General features: G+C 36.6%; 1 protein-coding gene across 1 annotated transcript in view; it reads left to right on the top strand.

Annotated features, from left to right (window-relative positions):
* Positions 1-21,627, top strand: part of ASPM (assembly factor for spindle microtubules) — a 69,162-nt gene that overhangs the window by 5,434 nt on the left and 42,101 nt on the right. Inside the window, exons 3-10 of the mRNA NM_001197076.1 lie at positions 3,616-5,095; positions 13,883-13,987; positions 14,391-14,537; positions 15,814-16,059; positions 16,601-16,668; positions 18,858-18,999; positions 19,569-19,699; positions 20,202-20,377. Coding sequence (NP_001184005.1) covers positions 3,616-5,095; positions 13,883-13,987; positions 14,391-14,537; positions 15,814-16,059; positions 16,601-16,668; positions 18,858-18,999; positions 19,569-19,699; positions 20,202-20,377 — 2,495 coding nt within the window. The remainder of the gene's footprint in view (positions 1-3,615; positions 5,096-13,882; positions 13,988-14,390; positions 14,538-15,813; positions 16,060-16,600; positions 16,669-18,857; positions 19,000-19,568; positions 19,700-20,201; positions 20,378-21,627) is intronic.

The raw sequence follows: 21,627 nt of genomic DNA on the forward strand, positions 1-21,627 counted from the left end.
AAAAACAAAAAAAACAAACCAGCTCCTAGTTTCACTGATGTCTTTTTTTCCCCCCTGTATCATTTATTTCTGCCCTAATCTTTATTATTTCTCTACTTCTGCTGTCTTTAGACTTTGCTTTTCCTATTCTAGCTCCTTTAGGTGTAAGATAAGATTGTATATTTGGATTTTTATTGTTTCTTGAGGTAGGCCTACATTGTTGTATACTTCCCTCTTATGACCACTTTAGCTGCATTCCAAAAGTTTTAGACTATCATATTTTAATTTCCTGGTTGACCCATTCATTCTTTAGTAGATGCTCTTTAACAACTCCATGTATGTGGTCTTTCCAAATTTTTTCTTGTGGTTGACTTAAAGTTTCAGAAAATATGCATGGTATGATCTCAATCTTTTTGTACTTTTTGAAATCTGATATGTGATCTATTCTGGAGAATGTTTCATGTGCACTCTAAAAGACTTTGTATTCAGCTGCTTTAGGATGAAACATTCTGAATAGATCTGTTAAGTCCATCTGTTTCAGTATGTCATTCAAAGTTGTTTCCTTGTTCTTCTGCTTAGGTGAGTCAGATGTTAAAGTCTCCTCCTATTATCGTATTATTATCAATGAGTTTCCTTAAGGTTTGTTATTAATTGTTTTATATATTTAGGTGCTCTGAAGTTGGAAACATAAATATTTAAAATTGTTAGATCTGCTTGTTGGATAGATCCCTATGTTATGATATAGTGCCCTTCTTCATCTCTTGTTACTGCCTTTGGTTTAAAATCAAGTTTGTCTGATATAAGGATGGCTGCCCCAGCTTTCTTTTGATGGTCATTAGCATGATAAATGGTTCTCTATCCCTTCACTTTCAGTCTGAGGTATCTTTAGGTCTAAAATGAGTCTCTCCAGCATGTAGGTGCATCTTATTTTTTTATCCATTCTGATACCCTTTGTCTTTTGATTGGAGCATTTAGTCCATTTAGATTCAGAGTGATTATTGATAAATATGAATTTAGTGCTATTGTAATACCTGTAAAGTTGTTTCTGGAGATTTCTCTGTTCTTTTCTAGTCTTTGTTGTTTTTGTTCTGTCTTTCCCATTCAAAGAATCTCTTTTCATATTTTTTGTAGAGCTGGTCACGAATTCCTTTAGTTTTTGTTTATCTGGGAAACTCTTTATCTCTCCTTCTATTCTGAATGACAGCCTTGCTGGATAAAGTGTTCTTGGCTGCTTATTTTTCCCATTCACGCATTGAATATATCATGCCACTTGCTTCTGGCCTGCCAGGTTCTGTGGATATATCAGCTGCTAACCTGACTTGTCTTCTTTGTAAGTTAAGGATTTATTTTCCCTTGTTGCTCTCAGGATGTTTTTCTTATGTCTGTATTTTGCACATTTTACTACAGTATGTTTTATTGTTGGCTTGCTTTTGAGAGTTGGATTTAGATGTTTGTGCCTCTTGGATTTAGATGTTTGTTTCTTTTCCCAGATTAGGGAAGTTTGCAACTATAATTCCCTCAAATAAACCTTCTGCCCCTTTTTCCATCTCTTCTTCTGAGAGTCCTATGATACAAATGTTATTACACTTCATGGAGTTGCTGAGTTCCCTGTGTCTATGTTTGTGATCCAGTATTTTTCTTTCCCTCTTTTTTTTTTTCCCAGCTTCATTACTTCCCATAATTTTATCTTCTATATCACTTACTCATTCCTCTGCTTCTTCCATCCTTGTGGCCATTATATCCAGTTGGTTTCACATCTTGGTTATAGTAATATTTACTTCAGTTTAACTAGTTTTTAAGTCTTTTATCTCTGTGGTAAGGGCCTCCATGGGGTCTACTATGCTTTTCTCAAGCCCAGCTAGTATCCTTATGATTATTGTTTTAAATTCTGATTCAGTCTCTTTATATCTGTTTCAGTTAGATCTGTGGCTATGACCTTTTCTTTTTCTTTCTTTTGGGATGAATTTCTCTGTCTTGGCATTTTCCCTGGATCTCTATCTTCTGTGTCTTAGGAAAGCCTGTTAGATTTCCTGCTCCTGAGAGTAATGGCTTTATTAAGACAAAGTCACAGAAATGACCAGGGCCTGGCATTTCAGGAAGTGTTTCTGGTGTATGCTGTGTGCATTCTGCTGCTGTGTTTTGGCTGCTCTTTCCCTCAGGTCAGTCCTCTACAGAGTTTCTCCTTGCCTGCAATGGGGAGTGTTTGGACCTTGTCCAGAGTGTGGTGAGTTTTAACAGGGTGTTTTGCTGTGTTCAAAGAGGCAAGATCCAATATCCAGTAGAGCTGAAGTTTTGCAGCACTCTATGGTCAGTAGACTTGATGCATGCAGAGGGGAGGGTCCTGGCCTTCGGGGGAGGGGCTTGCTGCTGCTCTGGCTCCAGGCACACTTGCTCTAGTTCAGAAGTACCTTCAGAGCACAGGGCCATGGGGCTGGGTGTAAGCAGCTCAAGGCTCCATTGTGGGTGCTCTGTTGCTCACTGAAGTCCATCCCTGCTGATGGGCAGGGAATAAAAATAGTGTCACCCTCCTCCCTCCTCCCCAGAGACAGGAGATCACGCTGGCTGCTATTCAGGAAGCTCTCAAAAGAGCAGACGATCTCCCCTTGTGTGTCTCAGGAATCCATCAGATCCCTGCCTTCACCCTGTCTGTATCTGAGCTGTCGCCCACCTGGTGGCACTGTGCTCCTGTTTTGTCTTAGCACATCACCTGTGTTTCAGAAACCAAATTTTAGGGACCCAGTGCACATGGCCCCATGCTGATCCTCTGGCGAAGGTTTTGCCATGCTGTGGATGGTGCCAGTTTGTCCCAGGAGGACAGTCACATGAACATTCACAGGCTTGGAGTTGATGGTAAAGCACAGCAAAAAGCCAGCATCCACATTAGGCCCTCAGCAGGTCCCTCTGTGCCTGGTAATGAACGGGGCAGCTCAATCACACCTGCTAGCTCTTTTGTCCCCTGTGAGGTAGTGCCACCTCTCCTAAACGCACTCCAAGAAGGGGTGCACACTCCCAGTATGACCCAGGGGATCCTCAGACCATGCTGTCCTCTCCTGAACCTCTGCCTTTCTCTACAGGAGTACCACTATGCCTGTCAGGCTCCACCCTAGGGATGGCACAGACTTCTAAAAACTTCAGGCTTTGAGTTCTGCTACTTATAAAAAATTGTGATAATCAGCCCTTCTCATTTTCCCATTCAGTGGTTTTGGGGAACTGTTTTTCTTGTACAATCCCCTGTACACTGATGTCTGTCTCTCTCTCTTGCTCACTCACTTGGTCCTCTCTCTGCTCTGTGATCAGAACTCCTTCCTCTCCACAGCACTTGTGATTTTCTTCTCCTCCAAATCATATCTCCTTACCTCTTATCTTCCACCATGTGACCCCTTTTCATCCTCCAGGTGTACAGTTTGTTTCTCAATCCTCAGATCAATTTCTTGTGTGTTCAAGAATGATTGACATGTATCTAGCTGTATTTTGAGAGACAAGGCAAGCATAGGGTCCCCCTACTACTCTGACATCTTAGCTCCTCCAAAAGACTATTTTGATAAGTTTTGAAGTAAAATGCATAATATTGCTAATATAAAGGTAATAATTCAATAACTATCAACTTAATCTGTATGTTTTGCTTATTTTTTACAGAGGAGTCTTTGGGGTACGATTAAGAAGAAGAAAATGTCAGCCTCTTCAAATAATAAGAGGATTTCCTCTGCTCAAAATGTTAACAAAACATTTTGTGTTTCACAAAAAGCTGACAGAGTTAGGAACCCACTACAAGCTTGTGAAAATTTGGATGTGAATGAAGGCTGTTCCCCAACAGAAAACAATTCTTTAATCCTTGAAGAAAATAAAATACCGATATCACCTATTAGTCCTATTTTCAAAGAATGCAATGGTGAGACTTCCTTGCCTCTTTCTGTACGTCGGTCTACAACTTACATATCTCTTCATGCACGTGAAAACGGGGACCTGTTGAAAGTAGAAGATGCCAGCATTTTGGAAGATTTTAGTTTTAGTGAGAAAGTTGTTAATGAAACTTCCTTTAACTCCACAAATAATATTAATGACCAAACTGAAGAGAACTGTAAACTTATTCTTACCCCAGCCTGTTCTTCCACTTTGAACATTACACAAAGCCAAGGAAATTTTCTAAGTCCAGATTCCTTTGTAAAAAACAGCCGTGCAGCTAATAATGAGCTAGAGGTAGTGACGTGTCTTTCATCAAATATACTTATGAAAGATAATTCAATGCCTTTGCATTTGGAATCAAAAAGTGTGCATGAAAATTACCGGAAAATCTTAAGTCCTGATTCTTTCATAAATGATAATTATGGACTTAATCAGGATCTAGAATCTGAGCCAATTAATCCAATTCTATCCCCAAATCAATTTGTAAAAGATAATATGGCATATACATGTATATATCAGCAAACATGTAAATTATCATTATCCTCAAATAAAAATTCTCAGTTCTCACAGTCTCAAGATCCGAGAACAAATGGAATTTTACCTTGTATTCCTGAATGTCAGAGTTCAAAATCTCCCAAAGCTACTTTTGAAGAACACAGAGCTTTAGAAATGAAGTCAGATTGTTACAGTTTTACAAAAAATCAACCTAAATTTTCTGCAATGCAGGATATTTCTAGTTGCAGCCAGGATAAACTTACAAGACGCCCAATACTTTCTGCTACCATTACTAAAAGGAAATCCAATTTTACCAGAGAAAACCAAAAGGAGACTAATAAACCAAAGGCAAAAAGATGTCTCAACAGTGTAGCAGGTGAATTTGAAAAAGTAACAGATAATATAAAAGAGAAAGATGGTTTTCAATCTTGTCTTCCAGTTATAGATCCAGTATTCAGTAAACCTAAGAGTTATAAAATTGTAGTAACTCCTCCCTCAAAGACCACGTTAATTGCCCGTAAAAGAAGGAGTGAGGGAGACAGGGAAGATGCAAATGTTAGAATTACAGCTACAGGACATTCAGAGATACAAGAAATCAAAAGAATCCATTTTTCTCCTGTGGAATCCAAAACATCAGTTCTTAAAAAAACAAAAAAGATGACAACACCCATCTCAAAACATTTTAACAGAGAGAAATTAAACCTGAAGAAGAAGACAGGTGAGTCTTGTTTATAACATCTTTAGTGAAAGTATACCTACAAGGCGTATATTTGCTGTTTCTTTTGGCTTAGTGAATTTCCTATTGATAAGCTTGACTTCTAAGTTGCACTCTTCAGGTGCCATTTTGTTTAATAGAAGATGGGGCTGAGTTCTAAAATAGTTTTGATTTTTGTTCTTACTGAAACTTTGCTGTTTTGTTCATTATCTTTTTGCATTAATTTCCATTTTAAAAAATACTGCATTAAAATACTTAATCTTGATTATGGAGTTATTTGGCAACCCCTCAGGTTTTATGCCCAGGGGAAGTACTCCACTTCCTCACCTTAGTCCAAACCCTGACTGGAAGACCCAGTGATGTGCCTGGCCCCCATCATACTATCTGAGAAAACACGGAAGAGGACTTTGCATACCCTGTGCACCTCATGGCATTATTCTCCCTCAGCCTTTACTTAGCCAATAATTAGGAATGAAGACATTCCTAGAGGGAATGTCTCTAGGGCCCCAGAGGTCTGCATTCCTTTGGGGAAAACATCGTTGTTCCTTCCCCACTACTCACAGCCTTTCCATCAAGTCTGCCTCAAAAACAGGACTAATTCCACCATGCCTTTTGAACCCAGATGACCTCATGACAGTCAAGGGCAGGGCAGGAAAACAAACCACACTACTAATTTAACAGATCATTTGAAAGAATTCTAGAACTTCTAGGAAGTATCATACATCTCATTTCCCTCATTTAATATCTCATTTCCCTTTGAACATCCCCGAGTTTGAACGATTTTCTAGATCTCTCCAGCTCTGAACTCATGGTCCGTGATTAGCATTGTCTTTTATAAGACATTTTGTTACCTTGTTGAAACCTGGCTCTGCCCTGATTTCATTGCAACCCTCTCCAGTTATGTCTGTTTTCTTTCCTATTTCTCTGACCTTGGGCCTCTTGAGATAGTAGCCCACCTTCCTTTTTTTTTTTTTTTTTTTTTTTAAGGTTTTATTTATTTATTCATGAGAGACACAGAGAGAGAGGCAGAGGGAGAAGCAGGCTCCATGCAGGGACTCGATGTGGGACTCGATCGCGGGACTCTGGGATCACACCCTGAGCCAAAGGCAGATGCTCAACTGCTGAGCCACCCAGGTGTTCCTGTGGCCCACCTTCTTTCTCACGGCTACTATTTTTTCTCCTTTTTTCCTTGAAAACAAACGAAAAGAAAGCAAACAGCAGCAGAACAGCTTGAGGCTCTTTTTAAATCTCTCCCACCTGTATTCCTCCTTGTTATAATGAAAGATTACTCTCAAGATTTTTACATTTGGCTTCTCCAAAACTACCATCATTATTCTTTATCATTTCAAAATCCTTGCAGGATACCCTTCCGATATCCTGGGTTTTTAGTTCCAACGTACTTAGTCCACATTCTCCTAAAAACATCTTCATTTCTAATCACTGTCTCTGTGATTTTAGCATTTTCTCTAGAAACTGATTCTGACTTTTTTTTTTTTTTTTTTTTTTGGTCCCTTTCCTACATCTAGAATCCTTTAATCCATTATGCTTTCTGCAGCCTTCACTCTGACATGTCCTTACTTTCCTACTTTTACAGTTTGGATTCCATGACTCATCTTGGTCATTTCATTCATCTCTCTTCCCCTCATTGTATTTGTCTAGCAAATTCCAATCCCAATCCAACTCTATCTGCTCAATGCCTGAATCTTACTGATCGGACTTTAAATTAATGACCACAAATCTCAAGAAAGCTCTTAACTCTTTTTGGCTTTGTCTTTTTGGGTTTACTGACCGTTATCACTTTGCTACAGACTGTCTTGTCCCTCCCTTCTTTTCTCCTGAAACCCCTAACACCTTTCCTTCCTTCTCTCTCATGATTGATAATAGTAGTAACAATTACTGAGCATGTCCTCTGTCAGACCCATGGGTAAGTGCTTTACTACTACCTCCTTTATACTCCTAACAGTCACACAAAATAATTGTTATCAATACCGGATTTTCAAAATGAGGAGACAAGGGCATCCAGAAGTTGAGTAATTTGTAAGGTCACAGAGGCAATAATGAGAAAGCTAGGTTGCTACCCCAGGTGGTTAGACTCCAGAGATAGTCCTCTGAACCTTGTCTGAGCTGATGACCTGCTTCCTCCTTCATTGAGTCAGTGGAAGTACTGAAGAAAACCTTAACACACTTCAACACTTACCACTCTTACTTGTGTATCATCCACAACTTTCTCACTACCTACTAACGCCTGAAGTACCTATGCACCCCATGTGGCAGGGCTCTGCACTGGTACAACAGACCCTGTGCCCTTTTACCCCAGGACGTTGCCTTACCAATTGTCTTCTCTCTCCCATATCTTCCATTGTTTACTCCCGACTGAGTCATTTCTGATACAAATATGCTGTTACTCCATCTTTTAAAAAAACAAAACCTTAATAACACTTATCCCTCTTCAGCCCCTGCTCCATTTTTCTGTTTTCTTCTGCGCAAAGCTCCTTGAAAGAACCCAACTATTCACTTTGTTATTGTTCACTGAGATATGTATAACTTTTCTGTGTAAACATAATACTGTGTAAACATGATACTTAAAAGGTGCTTTTAACATAAAAAAAATCATTAAGAAAGTCGTTTGTATTAGCCATGTCCCCTTTGTCTCTTATTTTTTGAACCCATTTCAATCAAGTTTTGACTACTTTACTAAACCTTTTTTTGTCAAGGTTATTAATACCTCTACACTATTAAATCTGATAAATATTTCTCAATTTTCATCTTGAACTGTTAGCAAACTGGTTGATACTTTGGACTTCTGCCTTCTTGGAATGCTTCATTCTACCGTCCACACTCTCTCCTGGTTCTTTTCCTACTTTACCGGTTGCCTCTCAGTCTTCCTTGTGGAGTGCTCTTTATCATCCCAACCTCTAAATCTTGGAGTAAGTAAAGGCTTTGCCACTGACCCTTTTTCATACTTTTACTCATTCCCTTAATGATCTGGTTCCATCTCCTAGTTTTCACTGCCATCCATACATGGAGGAGGCCTCCCAATGTTGTATCTTTAGGTGCACATCTCATCTATAGACTCATTTATCCAACGTAGAACATTTCTGCTTCAGTGTCTAGTGAACATCTTTAATTTGTCCAAAGCCAGACCTTTGCTGTCCCCTTTCCCATGATACACCTACCTGGCATGTCACTCCCATCATTTTTTTTTTTTTTAATTTTCATTCATTTATGATAGTCACAGAGAGAGAGAGAGAGAGGCAGAGACACAGGCAGAGGGAGAAGCAGGCTCCATGCACCGGGAGCCCGACGTGGGATTCGATCCCGGGTCTCCAGGATCGCGCCCCGGGCCAAAGGCAGGCGCCAAACCACTGCGCCACCCAGGGATCCCTGTCACTCCCATCATAACACTTCTGTTTTGACCTCTCCTCTCAGGCCCAAACCTTGTAACTGTCCTTAAGTGTGTTTCTCTCCAAACTTTTCTTTATAAATTCAGTCTGTCTGATTTCAAATTCAGTCCATCGACAAATCCTATCTTTTCTTTCTTCCAAATACAGAATCTGATCACTTCTCAGCATTTCCAGTGGCACCTGATTTAGTCCATGTCATTGTAGAGTATACTACTAGATCTTGCTTCTACCTTTGGCTTCTCTATAGTCTGTTTTTCACATAACAACCAGGGTAATACTTTAAAAATTAGTTGGACTCTAAGGTATCCAGTTCTGTGCCCCCTAAAGCCTTCCCATTTCACTGAAAGCCAAAGTTCTTACAATGATACATAAGGCCGCCCTATAAGATCTGGATTATCACCAACCTCCTCCCCACCTCACTCTTACCTCTCTTTCCCCCTTGCTTGTTCTGCTCCTACCACCCTGGCTTCCTTGTTATCCTTGAATCCTCAAACAGGCTCTGTCTTCAAGGTATTTCAAGTTTATTGTCCCATCTATATAGAATGATTTCCTTCTCCAACTCCCTCGTATCAGACTCAAAATGTCCAGTAACTTGCCCAAGGTCACAGAAGCTACTAAAATAGTTATAATTTAAACTCAAGTCTCCCTAACTATAGGTTAAATGTTCTTTCTACCATATTTTGTTATACTTTTATGGTTTAAGTAAGAGAAGGATCAGGTAAATGTAAGAGTTTTATTTTGGGCTTTTGACCAGTGATGATAGGGATTGGGATCCACTGGCCTCAAATTTCTGATGGAGGCAATGAGTGGTATCTAATATCTGGCTTTCCTACTCCATTACTCAGAAACCTTCAGGGGCTCTCTGCTGTTACAGATTATTTCCAAGCTTGTTGTTCTGCCATTTAAGATCATCTTCATGTGATCTCTGTGTAGCCAGCCTGCTAATTTATATTCCACAACATTCTTTGCCATGCTAGTCATGTCATTCCATCCATCCATTTATCTTGTTTTTTTTTTTTTGCTTTTGTTAACATTCATCACCATACATAATTACACAATTTTTTTTCTTGTGATGAGGATTTTTAAGATTTACTTTCTTAGCAACTTTGAAAATTGCCTATTTGAAATAGGCAGTACAGTATTATTAACTAATCACCATGCTGTATACTACATCCCATGACTTATTTATTTTTAAGTGGAAGTTTATTCTTTTGAACCCCTCACCCTCACTACTCCCCAAGTTAGGCAACCACAATTCTGTTCTCTGTATCTATGAACTTGATTTTTGTTTTTGTTTTAGATTTCACATATGAGATCATACAGTATTTGTCTTTCTCTGTCTGACTTATTTCATGTAGCATAATGCCCTCAAGGTCTATCCATGTTGTCACAAGTGGCAAGATTTCATCCATTTTTATAGCTGAATAATACTCCATATATTGAAGGACTCTTAGGTTGTTTATATATATCAGTTATTGTGAGTAATACTGCAGTGAACATAGGGGGCATGAATATTTTTGAGTTAGTATTTGTTTTCTTCATAAAAATACCCAGAAGTGGACTTGTGGATCATACATTAGCTCTAGTTTTAATTTTTTGAGGAACCTCCATGCTGTTTCCCATTGGCTTTATCAGTTTACATTCCTGCCAACAGTGCACCAGTGTTCCCTTTTTTCCCTTTTTTCTCCCATTCAGTACATTGTCTTTGATTTGATTGATGATTTTCTTTACTGTGAGGAAGCTTGTAGTTTGTCTCCTTTGTTTATTTTACTTATGCTGCCTTTACTTTTGGTGTCGGTTCCAAAAACTCATCACCAAGTCTGTTGTCAATGCTTTTTTTTTTTTTTTTTTTTTTTTTTTTCTTTTTTTTCTAAGAGTTTTATGGTTTCTGGTATCAAATTCAAGTCTTTGGTACATTTTGAGTTGATTTTTGTGCATAATATAAGATAGTAGTTGAGTTTCATTCTTTTGCAAGTGGCTGTTCAGTTTTCCCAATGCAATTTATTGAAGAGAATGTATATTGTATGTTCTTGTCTCCTTTGATGTAAATTAATTGACCATGTATGTGTGGATTTATGTCTGGGCTCTCTATTCTGTCTCACTGATCTGTGTGCCTGTTTTTATGCCAATGCCATACTGTTTCGTTTCCTATAGTGTTGTAATATAGTTTGAAATCAGGTAATGCAATGCCTCCAGCTTTCTCAAGATTCTCTAGATCTTCTTTTGCAAGGTTGCTTTGGCTACTTGGGGGCTTTTGTGGTTCCAAAGAAATTTTAAGACTGTTTGTTCTATTCCTATGAAAAATGCCATAGGAAATTTGATAGGGACTTCAATGAATCTGTGGATTGCTTTGGGTAGTATGAATGTTTTAACAATATTAATTCTTTAAATGCATGAGTCTAGAATATTTTTCCACTTATTTGTATCTTCAACTTCTTTCATCAAAGTCTTAATGTTTTATATATTGATTTTGTGTCCTGCATCTTTGCTGAATTCATTTATTCTAACAGTTTTGTGATGGATTCTCTAGGAGTTTCTATACATATAATTTCATCTGCAAATAGTGACAGTTTTACTTCTTTCTTTCTAATGTGGATTCTTTGTTTATTTCTTTTGCTTGCCCAGTTGCTCTAGTAAGGACTTCCAATATTGCACTAAATAAAGGTGGCAAGAATGGGCATCCTTGTCTTGTTCCTGACCATGTATCCTCTTATTTAATTTTCTTACCTGTTGTTTTCATGCTAATTCAAATCTTTCACTTATTTCAAGTACAATAGCTTTTATTAACTCCCTGATGGCTTTCCTTTCCCTCTAGGTATAGTCCCTAAGCAAATTTGAATTCAGCGTACATACCTTGTATGTACCTGTTAACTCTGTTTCTTTGCTTTGTTTTGTTTTGTTTTGTTTTGTTTCCTATAGATATTGTCTGACCAGATAACAAATTCTTTGAGAATAGGGAACTACCTATACCTATTTTGATCTCCTACAGTGTACAAGGAATGAATGAGTTTCTTTAAGGTGGCCACCTAGTTTAAAGAGAATTAGACACATTGAGTGTCTCTGACTTATGAGCCTATATGAGAGCATGATTAACACTCACTAAGAATAACTGGCTCTATTCTGGCAAACCCGGGAGAACAAAGGAAGTCAGTTTTCCAAAATACCTTTATTTAGTATTGGTAAGGTGCCTATTCAATGCTATGCATTGTTCTAGGCTCTCTGGATACAAAGAGAAAAGGTATGATTCCTGTCTTCAAGCTACTGTCAGTCCTATAACTGAGCTATGCACAGGGAATCATGGAAGCACAGAAAGGGAGGCACTTCATATGGCCTTTCTGAGTGATAAGGAGCTGTGAGATGGTTCCAGGAAAGGATTCCCACAGAATAAAATGATTCCATGCAGAGGCACTAGCCTTTAGTATCAGAACGAGGACTTTTTACTCTTATTTTATTTTAAAATGGTTCAAATTCAAAGAAACTTAGAACCTCATAAATACTGTCACAGTTTGACCATGTTCCTTATTTTTACAATTGGCATAGATTTTTAATCCCTCTAAATGAAAACTAAGGGAACTTTTTCTTTGAAGGTCCAGATAATAAATATGTAGGTTTTGCAGGCCAAATGATCCCTATCACAGCTACCAGACCTCCACCATTGTAGAAGGAAAAAGAGCCATAGACAATGTGTAATGAGTAAGTGTGGCTGTGTTCCAATACAGTTTTATTCATGGACACTGAAATCTGAATTTCATGTAATTTTTATTTGTCATGAAATACAATCATTTTATTTCTTTCCCCAATTATTTACAAATATAAAAACTATTCTATTCTTAGATTGTAGACCACGTTAAAAATAGGAGGTGGGCTGGATTTTTCCTTTTCTTAGTTCTGTTTATATTTAGTAGATGTATCATCTAGTGTGAAACCTGCTTCTATTCTGATATAACCTATATATTATCCTATAAACTGTATCACTTTGTCACTGTGATTTTTCTAGCAGTTTCCTTTGTAGACAGCATCTACTACCTCCCTCAGTGACCTTGGTTGGATACCTGGAAGTCCTCTGAAGTTCTTATTCTTTACCAATCGCCCTACCAGTGGTTATTAAGGCTTCTTGGTTCTGCTATTAAAATAACTCTTCTTTCTAATTTGTCTCCACTGAGTCTGTTTTCATCTGAATTCTCATAATAGCTAAGTTGGGCCACTGTGATAGCTTCCTCTTAGCTTTCTACCTCTTGATCCCTTTTATTCCATTGGCCACTGTTTTCTAAAATGTAAACAATGGTGTTACTTCCTAGATTTAAATCTTTGTCATACCAAGTATATCACACTGATTAATAGTACAGCCTCTGGGACCATACTGCCTAGCTCTGCCATTAATAGCTTGTGTGATCTTGACCAAGTAGTTTAATTGTTTTAAGCTCCAGTATCCTAATGATATAAAAAGTGGATAATAAATAATAATAATAATAATAATAATAATAATAATAATAATACAGTTCTTAGAGGTTTGCTAGGATGATTACCTGAGGTATTCTATATTAAAAGACTGTGATGGTGCCTGCAACAAAGTATTCGAACATTAGCTACCACTATTTTCATTATGATTGAACTCTTTTCTACTTTTTTCAACCTCTCCTATTGTTTTTCTGATAGGTGTTTTTTACTCCAGCCACATTGCAGGTCTGTCAACATCCCACATTCCTCATGCCTAACTTCCACTTCAAGAGTCAGCTCAGGTGTATACCCTTCTAGGTGAAGTTAGCTCCCTTCTTCTTGTTTTCATAGCTGCTTAAATGTCTTTCTCCTTTATGTAGTGTATTATAATTCCTTTTAAACTTTTGTACTAGACTAAGAACTTCTAAGGGCTGGGACCACATGTGTAATTCTGCATTCTCAGCACCAAGCACAGAATCTGCAATATATACCATCATTTAGTGTGTGTGTGTATATATGAATGTGAATCATAGCTTCTGCAGACATAAGATAAAGTGTAGCTTCTGGTTTATAACTTCGAGACGTAGGTTTAATTGACCACCAAGTTCATAGCATAGTACCAGAGATACAGTAATTATTATGTATTTGCGAAATAGATGTGATGTTGAAGAACCCAAACTTAACTTTAAAACCGGTCATTCTGGGCAGCCCGGGTGGCTCGGTGGTTTAGCACTGCCTTCAGCCCAGGGCCTGCTCCTGGGGACCCAGGATCGAGTCCCATGTCGGGGTCCCTGCATGGAGCCTGCTTCTCCCTCTCCCTGTGTCTCTGCCCCTCTCTCTCTGTCTCTATGAATAAATGAATAAAATCTTTTTTTTTTAAAAAAAAAAGGTCATTCATGGAATTTATTTCATTTTTAATGCTACTATTCTGCTTTCTAATTTATTTTAGATTCAAGAATATACAGAACTCCTAATTCTAAAACAAGCAAAAAAACAAAACCTATTGTTGCTGTGGCACAGTCTACTTTAACCTTCATAAAACCACTAAAAACAGGTAAGTGCTCAATATTTTTAAAGTCACTGAAAAACTGACATGGAATGAAGCATTAATCACATTTGAAATGGAAATGTATTGACACTTTTCATTGAATTAAAGCCTTGTATTGTAAAAATATGTATTCAAAGAACAGAATATTTTCTTAGACTTCAATGAAATTAACTCATGGTGACTTAGAATTTTTAAATAACCAAGAGATACAGCAGTAATTTTTCCCCTTCAAAATTTGATTACATTTTATACTTAAAACATTTTCAACTGTTTTCAGCACATAGTAGAAAAGCAAAATATTGTTCATTGTGTTAAAGGTGGTTTTGCTACCAAAAAATGATCTTTTGCTATATATTTCATTGTAATTTAAAAGAGAATTTCTTATTCAGTAAACCAATTTTATTCTTAGATATTCCTAGACACCCAATGCCGTTTGCTGCAAAAAACATGTTTTATGATGAACGCTGGAAGGAAAAGCAGGAGCAGGGCTTCACTTGGTGGCTAAATTTTATATTAACTCCTGATGACTTCACTGTAAAAACAAATATTTCTGAAGGTAAACATTAAGTTAATGTTTAAATAATACTCTTGTTTTAACAGTTTTCTTAACATGAATTGCCATTTTTTAATTATGCACATTTATTATAGTTAATGGCGTGGTTGACTAGTTCATTGACATGAATGCTAAAGATTGTGTAGGTGAGAATTTTTAGAGTATTCTTTAGTGAAAGTACCGAACTTGGCCTTTTCTTTTTGCTTTCCATTCTTGTTTATTAACCAATGCAATTCCGGCCTTTCAGAGGAATGAGTTATATTTTAATACAGATTCAGTCTGAGTTAACAGTGAAACATGGCTACTAAGAAATATAGTTCAATCTTAACCACATAACGAAGTATAATCCTGGTGAATAACAGTCTGTGTGGCCTGATCTCTTTAGCCTTAGTTTAAGGTGTGTGTAGGCAAGCTATAGAATTTTGAACAATCTTAAAACCAGTTGATAAGAACTTTTAAAACATTTCAGTGCATGTTCTGGAAAAGTGGAGACTCAGGTATAGAACAAGATGGAAACATGCTGTCCTTCAAGCATTTGAAGGCTTTATTCCTGAGAGAGAAAGAAAGTTAACTTGTACTATTGCATAGAAATTATAGGGATCAATTCAACTCAAGATAAGGAAAAGTCTTTGTAAACATTTAAATTGTCAAGCCATCCTATAGGCTGTCTTTAAGATAATAGTTTCTTCATTGTTGCAGTGTTCAAAGAGAGGCCTGGTCTGTTTTTGTTAGAGAATAATGTATAGCATGTTTACATTAAAAGGTCCTTTGACTAGACAATCCCTAAGGCAGCATTTCTTTTTCTCCAAAAGTAAACACAGCCTGATGTTTAGTTCTTCTTGAGATAAAGTGTGTTTTACGAAAATTCAGGTTGCATTTCAAAATTTAATTGATTTTTTTAAAGTCATATTCTTTAGAGACTTTTTTATAAGTTTATTAAAAAGGATAGAAACAGAGAAATCAGTTGGAAGACTATTTCATTAGTCTAGGTTAGAGATGATAGTGTGGGAACTTGGGTAATTGCCGTGGAGGCTGTGAGAAGTGGTTAGACTTGAGATCCATTTTGCACGTAGAGCCCCATGTTGCAAATGATAGAATGGTCTAAGGTACTGAGTGAATAGTAACAGCCATATTTTGAGATAGGAAAGAGAAGAGCAATCTTGGAAGGGGTGGAGAATACACCCTGTTTTGGCCATCTTAAATTTGCATTTATTGCTGGATTTAAGGATATATGTATATATTGTTTAACCAGAAACATTTTTCCTTTATTTTTGCCCAGTGAATGCTGCTACTCTTCTTTTGGGAGTGGAGAGTCAACATAAAATCAGTGTTCCTAGAGCTCCTACAAAAGATGAAATGTCTCTCAGAGCTTATACTGCTCGGTGCAGGTTGAATAGATTACGTCGTGCAGCATGTCGTTTATTTACTTCTGAAAAAATGGTTAAAGCTATTAAGAAGCTTGAAATTGAAATTGAAGCTAGGCGGTTAATTGTTAGAAGAGATAGACACCTCTGGAAAGATGTGGGTAAGAAAATTATAGAAATCTTGTGATTATTTATGTTTTTTAAAGATTTATTTATTTGAGAGATCGAGAGAGCAAGAACATGTGCATGTATGAGTGGCAGGAGGACCGGGGAGATGTGGGGGAGGGAATCCTCAAGCAGACTGCCCACAGAGGGCAGAGCCCAATGCAGGGCTGATCCCAGGACCTTGAAATCATGACCTGAGCCAGAATCAAGAGTCAGATGCTTAAAAAAAAAAAAAAAAAAAAAAGAGTCAGATGCTTGATTGATTGAGCCACTCAGGCACCCCTTTATTTAATTCTTTAAAAATACTCAAGACTTTATATTTCAGAGTCAAAAATGTACATGATTTGACTTTGCTGCCTAAAGTCTCATGTACTTTAACATGATCGTATATATATTTAAGAATGGCATGTATTTAAATTAACTAATTTCATATAAGTGATTATCCCTTTCCCCCACTGATTTCTCTCCATAAAATTTTATCTGTTGTCTCTATTTGATTAGTGGTCTGAGTTTACTTGCTTTTCACATGTGTTTCAGGAGAACGGCAGAAAGTCCTGAATTGGCTATTGTCCTATAATCCTTTATGGCTACGAATTGGCCTAGAGGTAAGTATATGCTTCAGTTTTTGAAATTATATACTTTAAAAAATTTTATAATTTTTATTATATATATCTTCAGTAGACTTTTTATTATATATTTTTAATAGATTCTTTAATAAAATGTGGTTTCATTTGGTAGGGTTAATAGGTCTTTCAGTATAAAATTTAAGATCCTTTAATAAACACTTAGTAGGTGGGATCCCTGGGTGGCTCAGCGGTTTGGCGCCTGCCTTTGGCCCGGGGCGCGATCCTGGAGTCCCGGGATCGGGTCCCACGTCGGGCTCCTGGCGTGGAGCCTGCTTCTCCCTCCTCCTGTGTCTCTGCCTCTCTCTCTCTCTCTCTCTCTCTCTGTGTCTATCATGAAAAAATAAATAAATAAATCTTTAAAAAATAAATAAATAAAATAAACACTTAGTAGGTAATTAGATTAGGCCAGCATATATTATTGCTCTATCATCACATAGTAATTTTCCTGTTTTCTTAAATACGTGTGATTTGGTACTGGATATAATAAGTATAGTAAGCTCTTTTTTGAGCTTTTACAAACAATAATACAGGCTGTTTTAAATATACTTTCTAATTTAAACCTTTTCAAAACCCAGTGAGGGAGGTATGTTTTATTATTTCCACTTCATTGGCAAAACCGAAGCTTAGGTTTGCAGTGACATGCTATATGCCAATTATTAATCAGGATTTGAATCTATACCTGTCTGATGCCAGAGCCTGAACTTATAACCATTTTGATGCAATTTTGATGCAATAAAAATGTCATCAAATTTGAGTGTTTTTCACTCATTGCATGGCTCAGTAAGACTTAAAATTTTAAAACTAACTAAATGAAAAAGACATTAGTAGTTGACTATTAGAAATATGATTCTATTTAAAAAATACTCTGTGTTTCCAGTCTTCTTTCATCTTTTACATTTTCTTTAGGCCTTCGCCATTGTCACGTGGGATAGTCTGTTCAGTTTAGTCCAGGTTCTAGAATACAATGGTCTTTGGGACTGAAAGGAATTGTTAACAGTAATTTGGCTTCAATTTTCAAGAAATTGAGGCCCAAAGAGAACAAATTATAAGCTTACTGTGCTCACACAGTTTAATAGTGTCATTGCTAAGATTTCTTATTTCAGTTTAGTATGCTTTTGTTAATCAGAAAATTACATATCAACTGGCTCTGCTTCACATGTTAAATAATTCTAGAACCTTTATTGGAATAGAACCTCTATTTGGGCTGTAGTAAAAAGCAAAAGAGTTAGGTAGAAACTTGTAATACCTTTTAAAACTTCTACTTGGATGTAGTATGTGTCGCTTCCATCCATATTCCACTGGCCAGAGCACACTGTGGCCCAACACAAATGAGATACAGCAAGTCCATGTCAGTTGATGGGAATATATAATCCTTTTACATGGAAGGGGGAAGGATGAGTAATTGTGAACAAAGTATTTTACCTCACCACCACATCTTAAGGTTCCGGTGGTGGCCATGGCCTTTGAGAATTTTAAGAAAACATCAGAGGCAAAAAATAAGTAATATCTAGTAAAAAAAATCTTTATCTAATATCTTTATAAAATAAAGTTTTTTCTGTTTTGGCATATACTTTTCATGCTCTTATCTCCACAATTGGTCAATGTAAGGTTATAAGATATAGTATGATATGGTTTTAGTTTTTTCTAGTTCCTTTAAAAATCAATAATAAGCATGTTGATGTTAAATTAATTTCCTGTTTAAATCATTAATTATAAACAGATCTGAACTTCCCAAATTATTATCTTAGATTATTTCCAGATGGATTTCCACCTGTTAACTATTAGAAAATTTTGAATATTTAAGTTTCTGTTGTACCTTCATGATATACTTAAGTAGAATAATTAATCATTGAATTTGAACAACATGCCTACTTTTGATCTTTAATTTAAAGGAAAAAATTAAAATGTAAATATGGTTTGTCAGATGATTCTTAAGAAATTATCTTAGTCCTGAGCTTTTGGTTTTTTTCATCGTACACCGTACACACTAAAGAATACACAAAGCATGAATGGTTTAAAAAGGTTATTTAGCAAATATCCATGTTATTTCCATACTATTTAGAAAATAGAACATTGCCAAATCCTTAGAAGATTGTAGTTTGCTTTCCCTTTATTGTATCCCTTTGCTCCTCAAAGGTCACATAGTCTGGACTTTGATTTCTTTTCAGACAGTTTTTGGAGAACTCCTGTCTTTGGAAGACAACAGTGATGTCACAGGGTTGGCTGTGTTTATTCTGAATCGCTTACTTTGGAATCCCGATATAGCTGCTGAGTATAGACACCCCACTGTTCCTCATCTATATAGAGATGGTGAGTGGTTCTACCTTCATTGCATTCTTTCCACACTATACCTAAATGGCTTCTTTTTATTCTTCCTCGTCTCTGTTTAAATTTTATCTTCTTAGGGATGCCAGTATAAATAGTCCTTCTCTCCACTATTCTCCCTTTCTTTACACCCGTCATTCCCCATCATTTCCTCCATCATTATAATTATTTTTACCTTTTTGTTGTCTCTACCCACCCTCTCCTCACAAGTAGGCTGTAAGCTCTGTGGAGACTGTATTTGTTTTAGCTCATTATTATACATATGGCACCTAGGATACGACCTGCATTGAGTAGGTGCTCATTAAGTATTTGTTGCGTGAGAGAGACTACATCACTTGATATCTCCATACATCTGCTTCTTACTCAATGAGCTGCAAATAGTAAAACAGAGTTTCTATGAGTATTGCATGAATTCAAACATTAAAAGCAGAAAGACGCATGGTGTTCTATTTGTGCTTACTATTACTTTTCTTTATTAGTACATTGTCATATTTTAAGGTGAAACTTATCTTTCACAGATTAACGTGCTATGCTTTTTTGTATTTCTATTTAAGGTCATGAAGAAGCTTTGTCTAAGTTTACATTGAAAAAGCTATTGTTGTTGGTTTGTTTCCTTGATTATGCCAAAATATCCAAACTTATTGATCATGATCCTTGTCTCTTCTGTAAAGATGCTGAATTCAAGGTATAGTTTTCATTTTCTCTTTTTATATTTCACATTTAAGACTTTTGCTTGTTTTTATTATGTATTTTCACTTTTAAAACTTCTAAGTTTCCCAAAGAAGAGTGCTTTGGAGTGGAATAGGATAAGAATGCCTATCTAGTCCATCTTATTAGTAGTTCTGTCTAACTTATTCGTTGACCTTTAACCAGCACACATCCCTATCCGAGAATCAAATCAGCAAAACTATGCTTCTAGGGAATTAACAGGGGAGAGATTTCTTTCTTAATTTAGCATATTGTCAAATGAATATTAATTTTTGGAGTTTGTTATTAAGAGAAATTTTTTAAAAGGCCTTAAACTGGAAATTTATATGTACGTTATTACCATATGATGTAAAATCGACTTTTTTTAATATAGTACCATTCATTTTACTTTATTTCTATATGCACAGAATAAGAATCTGTTGTTATCTAAATAAAATTATAATCTTGGGATATAATACCTGGAACCTATTTCTCCACAGACTAGTAAAGACATTCTTCTGGCTTTTTCACGAGACTTCCTAAGTGGTGAAGGTGACCTTTCCCGTCACCTTAGCTTATTGGGATTACCTGTTAACCATGTTCAGACACCATTTGATGAATTTGATTTTGCTGTTACAAATCTTGCTGTAGACTTGCAGTGTGGAGTGCGCCTTGTGTAAGTATAAGAAAATAGAATTATTTTACTTAACGGAATAGACTAAAATTTTCTGGAAAACACTTTTCTGTATTTATATTGTCTTTATTGCTCTTTTTTTAAATTAATTTATTTGTGAGAGTGAGAGTGAGTGAGGGGGAAAGGCAGAGGGAGAGGGAGAAAATCCTCAAGCTGAGCACAGAGCCTGACACACAGGATCCCAATCCCAGGATCCTGAGATCATGACTTGAGTCAAAATCAAGAGTGGACACTTAACCAATTAAGCCACCCGGGCACCCCTCTTTCTTGCTCTTTCTTGTGATGCAATAACTTTTTTAAGGGTTAAAAAAATTTGGGATAAGTATCCACAACACTTTTGTAAAATGGTGTCAATTTTAGATCCAGAAACCTTGTTTCCTATGCAGAATTTTTTTTCATGCTGACAGTGACAAGGGTCTGTGAGTAGAAACCAGTGATGCCCCAGAATAGGAGTTGGGACAAGCATGGAACTAATTAAAATATCAAACATTTAAGTAGCACATTATGTTGATAGTGGTTTCATAAGTAGTACATTACTTGGGACCAATTCTAGTAAGTATTATTAACCTTGTTTTACACATGAGGAAAAGTAAGCTCTCAAGTAAGAGTGCCCAAGTTTTATACCATGATTAGGACATGAACTCAGGATGTCTGGCTTCAAATCACACAGTATTTCTCAGTAACAAATTAGAATCCTCAAAATTGGTTTCTGTATGAGTCCAGTGAGTTACGAGTTTCTGCTTTGGAAGGTGTGGCCATGAACATGGTACTGCAGTTGGGCTCTTCTGGATCTCAGCATTGGAGACATTTGCCTTGTTTCTAGGAAACTTCCCAATTTATATTACATTTGATATTTGTGAGGAAGGGATCTCTGGATCTTTAGAACTCCCCAGTTCTTCAAAAACAACATACATGTCACTTGTTTCCTTCTAAATTAAATTTCCTGTGAACATTCTTTTCTGATTATATATTCTCACAACAAGGTAATAGACTTTTGAAACCTTAGCTGTCTCTCACCTGAGCAATTTCCATATAGGCTAGAGCATTTATTTGATGAAAATGTTTCACATGTTATTTTTATATATTTTTAATTTGTTCATTTCATGAATCCAAGCCACAACATCTGTTTTTCTAGCCAATAAGAATTCACGGTTTTAGACTTTCTCCATTTTCCAGAACAGTCAGTAATTGGTTTTATGTTCAATGCTGTTTTCCACAATGGAAGACATTTA

Source organism: Canis lupus, chromosome 7 (assembly GCF_011100685.1).
Source record: "Canis lupus familiaris isolate Mischka breed German Shepherd chromosome 7, alternate assembly UU_Cfam_GSD_1.0, whole genome shotgun sequence".
NCBI lineage: Eukaryota > Metazoa > Chordata > Mammalia > Carnivora > Canidae > Canis > Canis lupus.